Raw genomic sequence first — 15,885 nt, 5'->3', positions numbered from 1 at the left:
GGTTTAAAACAGAACTGCCTTCTTAATAGTGAATTTTTAAAGTTTTTTTGCATCTCATTATTTTCTAAATTCTAAATCTAAGCCTAAAATTAATTACACACAAATATACATTATTTAGAGATTCTTTACTACAGTACTTTTGTACATGCTGGATTTATTATTAAACTGAAAGAGAAAGAAATTACAGAAGGCATATGTACAGTATCTTATTGAACTGCAGATCCTTCTGCACGTCTTGGGTCTTAAAGCTGCAGTACAGGCATTTCTTTTAAATCTATCTTGGAGAAATATATATAAAAATCTGGAGTTAAAGCTCAGGTCAGTAATAATTACTACCTACAGATTCTCCATTAGTTTTTGCCCAGATCTGTGAATTTTTGCTTTTTGACTTAAAACAAAACAAAACAAACAAAAAACATTGCTTGTGTATGAGTATACTGATTTCTCCAGCTAAAAAGCGGAACAATAAAAGATAAAATAAAATAAGAAAGTGTGGAATATTGCAGCTTCAACCCAAATCTTCACTAATCTTATTTATGGATGGACAGACAATAAATATTTTAGACTGCTCTTTTCCTTTCTCTTTTGAAAGTGTTGCTTTCTGTCCCATCATTCAGTTCTAAACTTTGGATTCATTCTCTAAGTTGGCCACATCACCATTCCTTTCTGTTTGTTCTTCATGGCTTTTAGCCTCCTCTCCAGTATCTATTTCAGCATGTTGATCTAACTGGCTTGAGACAGACCAAGTAAGGGGTAATTCTGCTCGACTGGCCATCTCTGCCAATTCTTTGGCGCTATAAGATGGGGTGTTGGTTTCATATGTCTCATGGAAATTATTATAATCAACTTCATAAAATCCATCCTCTAGGGTGAGAACTGGTGTGAAACGATAACCCCATAGAATTTCACTGGTAACGTAAGAACTTCGGGCTTGGCACGTCATCCCTGCAAAGAGAGAAGAGAGAAATTAGAGGCATTAGCTGGACTCAGTAGTGGTACTAAATCTTTTATCATTGGTTTTAATTATTTTTGTTAGCTACTTGGCATGTTTTTTCATGGAAAAGTAGGATAAAAATACATTTCTAAATAAATATAGTTACTATGGTTTATACTTAGCTAGAGTTCCAAGGAAAAGCATGACAGATTAAAAAAAATCAGGATTTAATAGCATACAAAAATGATGATCTTATATCCAATTTAGAACAACTTTACACATAGTCTTCATTTAGCGACTGCCTTGTACAGTGACTGTTTGCAGTTACTCTTTTTTTGGTATTAATTTTATTAAAGATTATAATTACAATGGTAAAAACTAATGCAAACTGAAAAAAATAGAAGAATAAAAAGAAAGAGAAGGTGCAGAAAATAAAAAGGGAAAAAAATAGAAATAGAAATAGAAAGAAAAGTTTGAATATAGCAAGGAAAAAGAAAAGAAGTGACTTCCCACCTTCATCACAAGTATAAACAATTTGAGTAACTTATCACCTCCTCTTAGAATATAACAAATGATCTCTCTTCCCATATCTCATCTCTTATATATATAAACAAATCCATAAAGCCTCGTCATTTCAGTCCTGGGGTGAGCAAAAGTCCATTAAGGGTTACCAGAGATAACAACGTATCTATTTTAACCTTGATCAAATAAAACTATGTTGGTTTATCTTTAGTCCCTTCAAATAATGTCCTAGAACTTGATTTCTTTTCATTTTTTCTTTGTCCCTTCTCACAATATTCTTCAAAACTTTAAAAAGCCTCTTTTGTAAATCCAATATAGGAAAATTATCCAGGTAACTCTACTCTCTTGGTTTATTGTTTGTATATCCCTTTTAATTATTAAGACATCAGCCAGTTTGTTTTGTATATGTAGTGTAACAACTTTTTCCATGTCATTTTTGTAGCCTGTCATTTTTTAAGTCCACTTTCAACTCAGTCTTGATCTTGTCAGGTAGAATTTGTTCTTCTTTCATAACTTCTTTTAGATAGTCTCTCCATACAGCCAGATGTCTCTGTTGACACTATTAAAATTAACTTTATTAATATTAATTAACTTTATTAATATCAATTAATTTAATAGATTAATTCATCATCACATTTACTATGGTGATGAAAAAGTAACTTTGCAACCAATCCTCACATTTATGACCTTTGCAGGTCTGTAAAGCAAAGAAAACCTGAAGTAAGATCATAAGCACAGTCATGGTTTCACTTAGCGACTGCTTCTCTTAAGAACTGAATTGCCAGTCCCAATTGTGGTCACTAGATAAGGACTGCCTGTATTTTACACATTTAAATATTCTGTTATAGAAATCATTTTAAACTTTTCTGATAGGTTCTGATTTTTGTTCCAGTTCAGCTGAATATTTTTTCCCTAGCATTATATTAATTTATCTTTTTTGTTAATTCTCAAGCATGTAGTGTACGACACTTTGCCAAGTTTTCATTATCCATCAGCAATAAAACAGCTAAGAAGGAAACAAAAAGACCAGAACACATCCTCTCCAGAAGCCTATAGCCAGATAAGCACGGATTAACACCAGACAAAAAACCAAGAAAACATCACCCTAATCAAGGAACTACTGAGGAGAAGTCCACACCCCCACCAACGCTGGCAGGGCAAGCTACTGTATATAAACAGGGAGCAAACCCCACACTCACTAGCGCTGTTACTTAGTTGGGCAATGAAACATCTGCAAACAAACAACCAAGCTCAGCCCTGAGCTACAGATATTCTCTTCTATTGGAAACATATAATTATGCTTTGGACATGGTAATGACCCCTGTTTCCAGTACTTGTGATCCCTATTATTGTGCCCTAGGACTTAACTCTATGAGGTCTACAAGATCAGATGAATCAGCACCTGTCCTTTTGGAGAGCCCATTCATTTTGATGCATGAAGTACATTATTATCCACTTGGCAGATGGGACTCTGGCATCTCATTCTAGTAACCTAGATAGCAATAGCAAACAGTTAATGCACGGTAATTTTTTTCCAACCAAGCCCTCTATTTCTGTACGTGCGTGTACTGCTGAAATGCTGCTGACTGCATCTGAGAAGGGCTGGTAACAGTAATAAGCCAGAGAAGCCTAACTTTGCCTTTGTTGCCTATGTTTGGGTCCTCTCATCTGAAGTGTCAGAATACCACATTTGGCTCACAATTTCTCTTAATTTTAATTTTATTATTGCCCCCCAAATTGCTGATGAGTTTGATACACAGGCCTTTAGATTCTGTACTAATAGGGTTGATGACAAAAACCCTGAAGAAAGGACTTCTCTGCTGAGGAAGTGTTACTCTAATGATGGCTTCTAAATCACTCAATGAAAGATCTGAAAGAACAATGGCTCATAAGTCCATAGACTTCACTGTCCATACCCTAATACTGATAGTGTGCAAAATAAGATGAGTTTTAACTTTTAACACAGGTTTAATTGGTGTAACTAAGATCTAGTGGGGTGATTCTATGATTACAATATAGCAATTAAGGATACAATTTGTTTGAAAGCAAGAGAAGGAGAGAAAATATACTGTATGTTAAAAGTATCCACAGCTAAAAGTAGGTTAAAATAAATCCAAGTTAGTTAAACTAGATTAAAACAAATGGAGGAACAAATGAAAACTATTTACTTTTTTAACAATTAACAACAAATGGTTGAGTTATAAATGTTGATACTAACAAATAAGTAAGACAGGGCTATCTGCACTGCCTGGCTGCCATATTGCCAATATCGTCCAACAACCCTTTCTGGAGAGCAGAAACAGATGACACCATCCTTTAATAATCTCCCATTGACCACCAAAGCAGCCTCAGGGCACATTTTTCTGCTCTAATCTGAGTACTTTTCAATGTTTTTGTCTTGAGGCTTCAGTCCATTTCGGATAGCATGCTTCCATTTGTGAGATGCTAACCCCAGCAATTCATTGGCTGTTTCACAGAGACAGGAATGCCCATTCAACTGAGCCAATGCTTACCATATTTTGTAGTACCTTTTAGAACTACCTTTAACCCTGAACGCTATAATAGTATATATAATGCTATAATAATTATATACTTATAAATAGAAGTAGCTGGTTTGAAATCTTGTGGAATTTTTTAAAATTGTTATTTTTATTTCATTGAACTTCTTTTCCCGCTGTATGTTTTTTAAGCATCCAATGGTGTATTGGTTTATTGTTTTCCCAATAACCTGAGATAGAAGGTTTTCCCTCTAGCTTCCAAATAACCTATGATATGTTCAGGGAGCGCATATGTACTTTCAGGGAGTGTAAATCTTCAGGGTCATGTGAATTACATCCAAGGATAGTGAACAAATTTGCAGATGGTTTGTCCAAAACTTTATTCATTATTCTTGAAAATGGTCAAGAAGTGCTAAATGGCTATTGGAGAAAAAATGTCCCTATCTTTAGATTACCAGTAAGTCTGAAATTGGAATCTAAGATGATTCTGCAGCAAATCATAGAGCAACTGATCTGAAAGAACTTTGAAAACCACACTGCAGCACTGTCTCTTGCTACACTCCATCCCAACTGCATTCATAGTTTTGCAGCAATAACCTTTTAAAAGAAAGGCAAAATCTTCAGGATGCTAAATTCAGGTCCTAGTCCAAGCTGGGTCTTTGTGTGGCAACCAAGGTCAAAAGTGGCATGTTGCAAAATTGTCTTTGTAATACGTTTGTTTACCCATAGTAAAACTACCCATGGTTCTTTCCATCAACCCCTTTTTCTGGGTTTGTTTGATACACTGAATCATAAACTAACCTCACCACTTGGATTCCCGAACAGGCTTAGCTAGAAAGTTGGTTAATTTGTGGTTTAGTGTCTCATGCAAAGACAACTATTCTGAAACAGCTGCAGGTTCCTGCTAATTTCTTTCCTGGGATAAGCCTTTACTTTTTTTTCATGGTTCTCTAACCCTCATTAGATGATATATTAAAAAATGATAATATGCTGAGGCAACACAGGAGAATGAAATGACCCTTACTTAAGCACAGGTAAGTCCAAATGAATGTACCAAAGTATGTTAAGTTCAACCTTCTGATTTTTGCTGGCAGTTCTAACTTGGCTGACTTCTTTATTTCCTGGAAATTGCTTAGCTATGTGATATGCTGCTAATGAAACTTCGAATTTTGATACCAGCCTTACAAGTCACAGGTAATGAGATAAGTGGAACTAACTTTTATATTGCAAGTGAAGGAATGCAGCAATGTAGGGACCATATTCAAATTTCATTTTGAGTTAATGGAATAGTGTTACAATGTGATTGTGCTTTGTTCAATTACATTGTACTATCTCATGTTGATCAACAGGTGGAGCAGCCGCTTTTTGGTAATGCATTCCATTTTGTTTTCCATGTGACTTAATAGGCCGCTCCAAATATAAAGATGAAAAGGAGAGGAATGCAGAACAGAGAACATTATCTTCCACCAAATGCAGGATGCCTGTAATAAACTGAAAATACAGGTACCTTACCTACAAAAAATATAAGTTGTGAAGTAACAATATATTGAACTCTTAGCATATTTACCTGAAGTGTAACTTTATCAAAATGAACAGGACTTCAGAAAACATTTAAAGCATTACTGTTAATGTGAAATACTGCAGTTTCCACTTCACAAGTCTAAAACATGGGACAAAGCTGACTACCCAATAAACCTTGTTCCTTCTGGACACCCCATATTTTTTTCTAGCAATTTCTTTTGATAAGGACATAGTGTAGTATCTGGCAGGGACTGCTTCTGTGCATGTGTACCAGTTATTGTGAGGTAGGAAGAGTGGTATGAATCAAGGTTTCTCAACCTCAGCAGCCTTAAGATGCATGGGCTTCAACTCCCAGAATTCCCTAAGCAGCATGCTGGGTGGGGAATTCTGGAAGTTGAAGTCCACATGACTTAACGTTGATAAGGTTGGGAAACACTGGTCTACATTCCCTCTGGCCCTATGAAGCTTTTATTGGAGGTTATTTCTGGGCAATTCTGCATTTCCTTTTCTAAGTTTTTAGTCTGGCAAATTTCTTGAGTATCATTCCAATCTTGGATGTCTCCTCCGTATCTCTCCAGGCAATAATGCAACTGCCACAAGACTTTTATAACAACAACAGCAGCAACAACAGCTATTTAACTCTCCTGGTCAGCTTTCCAGTAGCTCCCACTGTGGTTTCAGTACAACAGTTTAAAAAATGTTATCAGTTTGGAGCAAGGCAAAGCTGTGAAAAGTTGAAAGGCAAAGGACAGGGTTCACAAAGCTATTTCGAATCACTGTGATGGATGGAGTGGTATGAATGTTATCATTCTACAAATGATAGATTGAAAATAGTGTTGCAAAATAATTGTGAGCTAAGTGATTTGGTACTTCTGGCACAGACAATATAGTCTTAGAGGGTTGGGTTTGTTGAAATGATCCTAACTATGAAAGCCTAATTGTAAGCTTTTAAGGTACAGTAGAAATATCTCTCTAAACTCCTTGAAACAAAGTTTCTTTGGTAGGGAAAAAGTTGATAGTGATGAATATTCTGTTGGTGGTTTTCGGTGAGGACCAGAATGCCCCCAAATCGTGTATATGACAAACAAAGATTACTTACTTTTCTTTCTCTACTTGCCAAAGGCAAGGGACAATTAAAATTCCCATATATCCCAGCACGGACAGCATTGGAAAGCACCAGTTGAAAAGAGATGCATCAGTAGAATTTAATGGAGAAGACAGATGATAAAATCTTGCCCTCTCCATTTTAATTCATTTTCTTGAAATTTCCTTGATTTTTTCTTTTTTTTTGCAGAAATAGAGAACAGATAGCACTTTTCTTAAAGACAATACAGGCCAAGCAATTATATATTTTCTGTCTCAGTACTTTATTACAGTTGCCAAAGCAATGTTAATTTGGAACACATTGATATATGGGTTGGCATATGCAACCCATGGCTGCACATGTCCATTTTTCATTATCCTGACATTATCCTGTCACTGTTATGTGAAAATAAGTGCAAAATGTATTCAGTTGATTCCTGTGGTTAATTGATTAAAGTATTGTCCTTAGATTAAAAGTTCCTCTTTGTCATTTTAAAAAAGGTAAGTTTGTACATTTTGATGGGAAACCAAGAGACACTTTTATGGAATAATCCCAACTTTTTTGCTTTCTGATGTTCTAGGAACATTTATTGTTGACAGATTCCATTTTAGCAGTTCGAATGATAAATGGATACTTGTAGCTAAGCAGTGGCAGTGGTGTCATAGCAATTCATTCAATATATATTATGAATTTCATGGATACTGTGCTTGCAGGACTGCAGGATCACTCAGTGAGCCATAGGGCAAATACATCTTAATCTCCATCCAGTTTGGGCCTAGCCTATCCAACTATTCCTATTCTAACTTCCTTCCAGACAAGTTGGGATTACAGTTCTCAGAATTCCCTCACTACATGGCCTTTGGCTTTACAATCAAGAGGCCTCTTACAATATTGAATGAAATGAGCTGTGTTGCCCTAATTTGGAAATTACCTTTGGCATTTGCAGGGAGAAGAAGGAAAGTGTCAGCAGTAGGGAGCCAACTGGCAGATGTGAGAGAGGCAACAGAAGCATTAAGGCCTTGTTGCAAGAGAGTAAATGGGAAATGATGGCTACAGCATATAATAATAAACTCATAGTGAAAGTGAATAACAAATTACTGTGAGCTGCTGTGGTGGGGTGTACTGAGATTAAATAAAACAGTTAAATGGCTTCAAACCAAATCACAGCCTTATTCCTTAGTTCTGACAGAAACCCTCTACTCCTTATGTTTTGGCTGGCACAGAAAACCCCCCACAGTGTACTCCAATTATAAAATATTGTCTTGATATTTGATACAAACTCTTTATGTGAATTTTACCTTTCTAAGCCCTCTTGGGTACACCTGGTAATAATTTTGGAAGATACTCTGGAAGGAATAGAAATATTAATGGAAAAACTAAAGGTTTTGGGGGAGTTAGCTGGTTTTAAAATTAATAAACAAAAGATGAAGATGTTAAGAAAGAATATGAAAATGGAAAAATAAATGGAATTGATGGAAAAAACTGGTTTTGAGATTGAGAAAAAAGTGAAATACTTGGGTATCACTATGATTTACATGAATTGTATGTTATACCAGAATAATTATGTTAGGACATGGAATGAAATCAAGAAGGACATGTTAAGATGGGATAAATTACAATTGTCATTGTTGGGGAGAATTTCTGTAATAAAAATGAATATTTTGTCAAGAATGATGTTTTTGTTTCAAAGAATACTAAAGAGTCAGTTTGGTCTAGTGGTTAAGGTGCTGGGCTAGAAACCAGGAGTCTGAAAGTTCTAGTCCCACCTTAGGCATGAGAGCCGGCTGGGTGACCTTGGGCCAGTCACTTTCTATCAGCCCAACTCACCTCACAGGGTTGTTGTTGTGGGGAAAATAGGAGGAGGAAGGAGTAGTAAGTATGTTTGCTGCCTTGAGTTATTTATAAAAATAATAAAGGTGGAATAGAAAAATAACATAACATAAAATAAATAAATAATGACAACTGAAGTATCATTTAAACAATGGAAGAAAGATGTATCTAAGTTTGTATGGCAAGGGAAAAAACTTCAAGATGCAAAGGAACAAGGAGGATTTGGACTGCCTGATTTGAAATTGTATTTTGCAGCCTGCTGATTAGTCTAGATGAAAGAGTGGGTTTTGCTGAGAAATAAGAGAATTTTAGAATTAGGAAGGCACAATCTGAGGTTCAGATGGCATGGTTTTCTATGGTATGATAAAGTTAAAATTAATGTAGATTTTAAGAATCATTATATTAGAAGTGCCATATTGAGAATATGGAATAGAAATAAACCCAGACTGTGCCTGAAAATGCCTTTATGGGTCTCAGCACAAGAATCATTTTACAGGAAAGAAACAGTAGGTAAAGAAAAATGGTTAACTTATTGAGAATTGTTAGAACAGGAACTTGGAGAATATAAGATGAAATCAAAAGAGCAATTGGCTGCAGAGGGATTTAGTTTTCAATGGTTTTTATATGCACAGTTAAGAGAAAGATTTAAGATATATAATAGGACATTTGGAATTGAGCAGCAGAAGACAGAATTTGAAGTTGAACTATGTACAAATGATGAACATGTAGTTGCTAAAATACTTTTATTGAAATTTGAAATGGAAGAACAAGTTAAAGACTGTATGATAAAATGGGCTAAGCTGGGACTTTGTCTAGGCTCATACAACTTCCCTTTCTTTCTTTCTGACACTAGCTTCTGTTTTATCCAATTATGTCTGCAAGATTTCTCCTGCAAAATACATTTATTATTACTGTTCTTTATTAGATTTATGATTTTCCTGTCCTTTAGGAGTTCAAGATGGTGTATATAGCACTGTCTTCTCCAGTACTTTCCAGCCACAGCAATCATGTTGGGTAAGGTGGACTGACAGTGTAATTAGCCCAAAGTCATCCCGTGAGCTTGTATTCTTGCACTGGATAGAGGACTGGATTCAATGGCCTAAGTCAGGTTTCTTAATTTCAGCAACTTGAACATGTATGGACTTCAACTCCCAAAATTCCCCAGCCAGCATGGGGAACTGAAGTCCATACATCTTGAAGTTGCCGAGGTTGAGAAACACTGGCTTAAGTCGCCCCTTTTAACTCTCTGATTTATAATTCCAGGGTTTAGGGTGGTTTTGAAACTGGATTTTTCTAGTAGCCTTAACCACTATAGAGTTATACTTGTCTTAATGTAGCTCTTTTCACTGTTCTTTGCTCCTGTAAAACTATTCTCTGCTTATAGACAAAGACTGCAACTTTTGAATACTATCAATATAAGACAGTGCAACATTATTTCAAAATTTCTAGGAGCAATCCTGTACATTTCAGATACATTGGCTGACAATATAGGATGTAGTAGAAACCTTTCTGTATTGTTGCATCGCCAGATATAACAGTAGTAGAACACTGTAGGTACTTTGGATATGTATAAGAGCCGGTCTACACTTTCTCAGCCTTAGACTGGGAGTGTTCTTGTCTTCTCCCTGATTACAGGTTTTGTATGACACTGCTCCTGAACTACAGCGTTCCAACGTCCAGACATGATTCTTCTTATTTTGAGGGCTTGATTGCTTGTTGCACCAGGTTGTGGTGATTTTGAAGTGCTGATGATGAGGCCTCCAGACCAGATAGTAGGTACTGAAACAGATAGGTGGCAATGTTGGACTGGCAAGCCTAGGCACATTTCCTAATGAAGAACTCTGTTTTGCTTAGCAATAATCTTTGACATATGGAACAGTCATGTCAACTGCTTTTGCAGTAATTATTGTTTCTCTGAAACTTTTAACATTAATTCACCTCCTGTGGGTTTTTTGGGTTTCAAATATACATTGTGTTTCAGTTATGTGATTCTTATGTCAATGAGAAATTCTACTGCTCTGGATATATTACACAACACTTCCCCCCGATAAGTTGTCAAATATTTTCACTAGAATAACTACATTTATGTCAATTGTTTCTGAAACCAGATTAAACTGTCTCTAACTTTTTAACAATAATATATCTCAATACAGCTATGTCCTCAAATATGTGGTGGGGTTGAAACTAGGTAACTAAACCTGCTAAAAAAATTGCAGTAATTGTGAAGATTGAAGCAATACAATGCTCAAAATTAGTTGGGACTGGGCATAGACAACACCTATAGAGAAAATAAACATGATTTGCTAATAGCACAGATTCTGCATATTGAGTTTCTATGTTAAATAGACTCACCTTTCTAGCTCTTACTATTACAAAGATAAACTGTATGAAGTGTGAGCTAAATACTCCCAGATAATGGGATATTCAGTATCCATTGCCAAGATGGCCATGTTATAAACAAAGGAATTCCTGTTCCTTTGCATGACAAAACAAAATAAATCAGAACTTAAATTGAGCTTAAAGTACAGATGGCAGAATTTGCATTACTTGAATATAGATGTTGTGAATTTTTAAAGCATACAATTCGGTCTGAAAATATGGAATAAATGTAGATAGCACAGGACTAAACAATCAATCAGTCCACAAGACTAGAAGAGTCAAAAAGCTTTGTAAAGTAATAATCTGTTCAGTAGACTCAATTAATATCCAAATAACATTCTCTATGCACTTTACTGCTTTACAGACACATTTTCTGCAGCTGGTAAGCATGCTTTTTTTTTTTTTTAATGTAACCAGAAATGCTTCTGCAAACATTGGTCTTGAGCTGTTCATCTGCTGGAAGCATAAATGAAATTGCAAACAGATTTGTATGGATTAGCTATAAAGGAGTAATTTATCTTGTAAGGCTTTTATGATATTTTGGTTTTTTAAAAATGTGTAAACATCTTACTTTTGTGGAAAAAATATGGTTTGTTTGGTATACTACCTCTGTTTTGCTCTTGGGGAAGAATCAGTATTGTGGAAGGCTTACATAAGACAATAATCGGGAAGCCTGACAAGAGTATGACTGTTTTTCTCCAGTGAGAGCGACATCAAACTACTGGCTCCATTGAAACAGAAGTAAACTCATTCCCTCCTTGTGACTAAATTGTAATGGCATTTTCTGAACTAAGTCCATGACCTCCTGCAAGTGCAGATGGTTGAAACTGTCATTCATAGAATGACAAAATGCTTTATTGCTTGGGAAGTCAGCTGGTAGATGGAAATTACAGAAATTAGTTCCAAATTCCAGTGCTGATATTTAAAATTCTATACTTCCAGATTCCTAGATTGATCCTGAGAAAGAATTCAGGGTCTTCAGGGATTGTGGGTAGGCCTGAGCCCCTTAACAGTATAATTATGCCATGATAACAAATCTATTGAGAAGCAAACCTTTGGATTATACTCTATATCCTATTTTTTTAGATATCTCATTTGCAGCTAGATGCAGCATGCCAGAAACTTATCTGGTACTCATTCAGGAGTTGGTGCTTGTCTACAGAGCACTGAACCTTCTTGTTGAATGTATTCTTAATGATTTGCCAATCTTCTACTTTTTTACAGCAACATGCCCTGTGACTGTGGGTCACTGGACAGTAGAATATGCAAAATTGCAATCTTAAGAATGAATAAGAGCAGGAAAGTGAAGTCCTCAGGTAGGTAGGATAAACCAATCTCCCTAATCTCTCTGCCATCCAAATATGTGAGCTTCAGCACCCAGAAGTCACAGCCAGCATTGCTATTGCTGAGAATTGTGGAGACACGACACAACGGTTAGGAAAGGGCTTTGGACCAACATAGTTCTATCCACATTCCCTGACTGGTCCCATTCCATAGCATGTTGATTCTTTCTCCACTTTTCTCTGGAAAATAGAATTAAATACAAATAATGCAACTGTGGTTGGGCATATAGAGTATCTTCTTGTAAACTTATTCAGTACATTTTCCTATCAATGTGAACCAATGTTGTGGAACTCCTATTATAAGATATAATCTAATAAATAATTATTTCCAAACCACAATTCCATTTGCTATGATCACCACCATTTCCGTGTTGCAGACTTATTATTCTTTTTTACGTATTTTATTTCCTGTCAGCAATTTTAAAGCAACGTGTCCTTGCAATAAGGCTGCTTTTATTGGTTATATGCCTTAGCTTGATCTCTGAATAATTTTTTGGTGTGTGGCTGCCTTTCCTTTTACTGTAAACATACCAGATTACTCCCATTATTACTTTCTTGTGGTCTCTTTTTACGAATTTTTGATGAAATGCACTTTTCTGTATTCCCAAAGCCTATTAATGTTATTTACTGGAAAAAGCAGTTTGTAGTAATCCCACACGTGCCTTCTGCTCTGCAATGTCTTTTTCATCCATATGTCTAGACTGACAGTTCTCAACCACTTTGGTCATTTTATTCATTTCTAGTTTATTGATGTATGCATTTCTCTGGTCCATAGATTCCGTTGGGAGTTCAGCTGAGCTTGTCTGGGGTTGAAGTTCATTACTTCTTCCTAGGTATGACAGGTATGAATCTCAAAAAGGTATTCTCTAATTATTGTGCTTTGAAGCATGGCATGTTCTAGCTGTCATAATATGAAACTATGGTTACATCATATTTTGTGTCTTAAAAGTATTATTATGTCAATAGCCTTTCATCCCATTGATTTATGTTATTATTGCATCAGAGGAGGCCAAGAGACCATCAGGACCATCTTGTAGATGACTTCTTGAAGCTGAGACCAGCAGGTAGAATAGGACCATCAATCTGCTGGCTCTGCCTCTAAAAATCAACCCATACAACTGAGATAATGGTATGACACAAATAGAGAGCACATCAGTGCAAGAGTGACTTACATAGCATATGAGTATATAGAGTATATACTCTATATATACTCTATATAGAGTATATAGAGTTTGTCTTCTATTAAGTCAGATGATTGGTCTATCCAGCCCAATACTGATTAACAGCTGCTATAAATTGGTATAATCCAATCGGCAGTGGTTATCAAACAGTTCATGAAGATATCAGTGTAAAACTGTCTGAAATGTTTCACTTTTCACACTGAATCTGGGAGCTTGAGTTCAGGGTTATGCAGGTTCTACTAGTAAATTGGCACCCAATTAAACCTGGAAAATTTCAAATAATGTAAAACTACTTTGAGAACAGATTGGACACTATATAAGCAATGATGTAATTTCTGTTGAATGGCCTTGGGCTGACTATTAAATAGAATAAAATTATGAATTATTAACCCAGCAACACTGAGCTTACGCTGCTAGTAAATGTTATCTGATTTCCTTTTCTGATTACAAGGTAGGAATAAGATCAGTTAATATTATAGCAGAAGATTTCTAAAATGTGCTGTCACTGGGGAAGCACATTTTCTGTCCCAACTTTGTTCTGTAAAAGATTCTCATGCAACAACGATAGGAAGACTATGTTAAACAATGATAGGAAGACAGTAACTACAAAGAATATCTGCCTTATCATCCCATTCTAGAATGTCACAGCACCATCTCTATTCCGTTCAATTTTATTCTATTAGTCCTTTGCATCATCAGACTGCACAGACATACGTTAGACAATTTTGGATACTTAGACATGAGCTTAGTGTTTGTAAATAAATTGTAAGAGTATTTGTTTTACATTTTACCTGTTTTCCAATACAATACTTCTTAACAAAAAAGAATGTTTAATTTATAGAAAATATGAGAATAAGAATTGTTACCTGTAGCTTCCACCATTCCTTCTAGGATCACAACTATTTCTAATTCCTCTTTGGGCAACTGAGCTTTGGAAATCTCCCAGAAAGGACTCTGTTGGTTTATTTCATGGCTGATGATTAGTGGTGAAACCAAAAACAGACGATCATCCCCAGTATAATAACCTACATTGATATCTGTTTGGTTGAGAGGTATAAATTCCCCCTCCTTTGTCTGTTTGGACTTGATCAGCTTGGCTCGTATTGATGCTTCCACAATGTGTGAATTTCTAAGGTCCCCAACTCGAAACATCAAACATAGTTTTCCATCCCGCATAGAAATTACAGCATTGGTAGAAAACACCAGAGTTTCTGCTCTCTTCTTGGGCTGTGATATTTTTACAAACATGCAGCCAACCATGAAAGCATTAACAATAGATCCTAAAACAGACTGAACTAAAAGCAGGATAATTCCTTCAGGACATTTGTCTGTGATAACCCGATAACCATACCCAATTGTGGTTTCTGTCTCTATAGAGAATAAAAAGGCTGAGACAAATCCATTGAGGTTACTAACACATGGTGTCCATTTCTTATCTCCTACATGCTCCATGTCTCCTCGGATGTAAGCAATTAGCCACCAGATGAATCCAAAGAACAACCAAGTCACAGTATAAACCAAGACAAATATCAAAAGGTTGAATCTCCATTTGAGGTCGACCAAGGTAGTGAAGATATCGGTCAAATAACGATAAGTCTCTCTCACGTTTCCATGGTGGACATTGCACTTTCCGTCCTTCCTAACATACCTCTGGATTTTTCTTTTGGTACCTTCTTTGCTTAAATGCTTTGGCAGATCTTCTCTGGCCTGCTTGGGCAACTTGGGTGGATGAATTGTAACAGGGCTTTCCACGTCCTGCTCCATTGAGTCTCCTTCCAGCACATTAGCTGTTATTAAAAAAAATAGAGAACATAAATAGGAATGGTGGTGTATTAAAATTTGCGAGATCAGTTATATGAAGCAGACAATGTTTTTCTGAATACTTCTAGAGAATTAATGGCAATTTACCATCTGTTACCAGTAGAAGGATCAGGTGTAATCTGTATCATTTGAACTAATCTCTTACTTCCACTTTTTATAAGTAAGATAATTTACTATTTATAATTTTTTTAAAAAATTGCAGTTATATTCAAGTCTCTCTCACCAATTCTGTAACAGATTAGCTTTATAGATGGTAACTAATCAAAAGTTATCAATGATTTCTAAGCACCATACTAGTCTGATCTTTTTGGAATAACAACTTTGTAAATGATTATAAAAAGTTAGTTGATGGGCTTAAAGATGTCAGAAGAACAGAAACAAAGACAAGAAGTAATTTTACTGACTTTACTACTAGAATGTTCAGTTGCAAAATGTAAGCTGATCATTTAAAACAAATATCTATTAAATTTATATACTGCCAAATATGAACTCTTATAATAAAAAATAAAGCACCAATAGCAGCAACATATATAAAACAGACCAATCAACAATAAATATTAAATAGTAATTGCCTTAGTAATTCCAACATTAAATAGTAAAATATACACAGTAGAATCATCCATAGTAACCTAAAGCAAAGAACAAAACTTGAAATGAAACTCCTATCAAAAATTCAAGCAACAGTTTCTATGAAGATGACCATCACCCACCAAAGGTCCTCTTTTTCCAGTGCTTTGCAGAAGGCCTGTAGTATGTGGGACAATCCACTATA

General features: G+C 35.6%; 1 protein-coding gene across 1 annotated transcript; it reads right to left on the bottom strand.

Moving 5' to 3' along the window:
* Nucleotides 1–611: 611 nt before the first annotated feature.
* Nucleotides 612–15,071, bottom strand: KCNJ6 (potassium inwardly rectifying channel subfamily J member 6). Its single transcript, XM_063304411.1, has 2 exons — nucleotides 14,159–15,071; nucleotides 612–945 (listed from the first exon to the last, which is right to left on the bottom strand). Exons 1-2 carry the CDS (start codon nucleotides 15,054–15,056, stop codon nucleotides 620–622), a joined length of 1,224 nt encoding a protein of 407 aa, XP_063160481.1. The 5' UTR covers nucleotides 15,057–15,071; the 3' UTR covers nucleotides 612–619.
* Nucleotides 15,072–15,885: the final 814 nt, after the last annotated feature.

Source organism: Candoia aspera, chromosome 5 (assembly GCF_035149785.1).
Source record: "Candoia aspera isolate rCanAsp1 chromosome 5, rCanAsp1.hap2, whole genome shotgun sequence".
NCBI lineage: Eukaryota > Metazoa > Chordata > Lepidosauria > Squamata > Boidae > Candoia > Candoia aspera.
The sequence above is the reverse complement of the archived record's forward strand: the minus strand, read 5'-3'. Positions and strand labels throughout refer to the sequence as shown.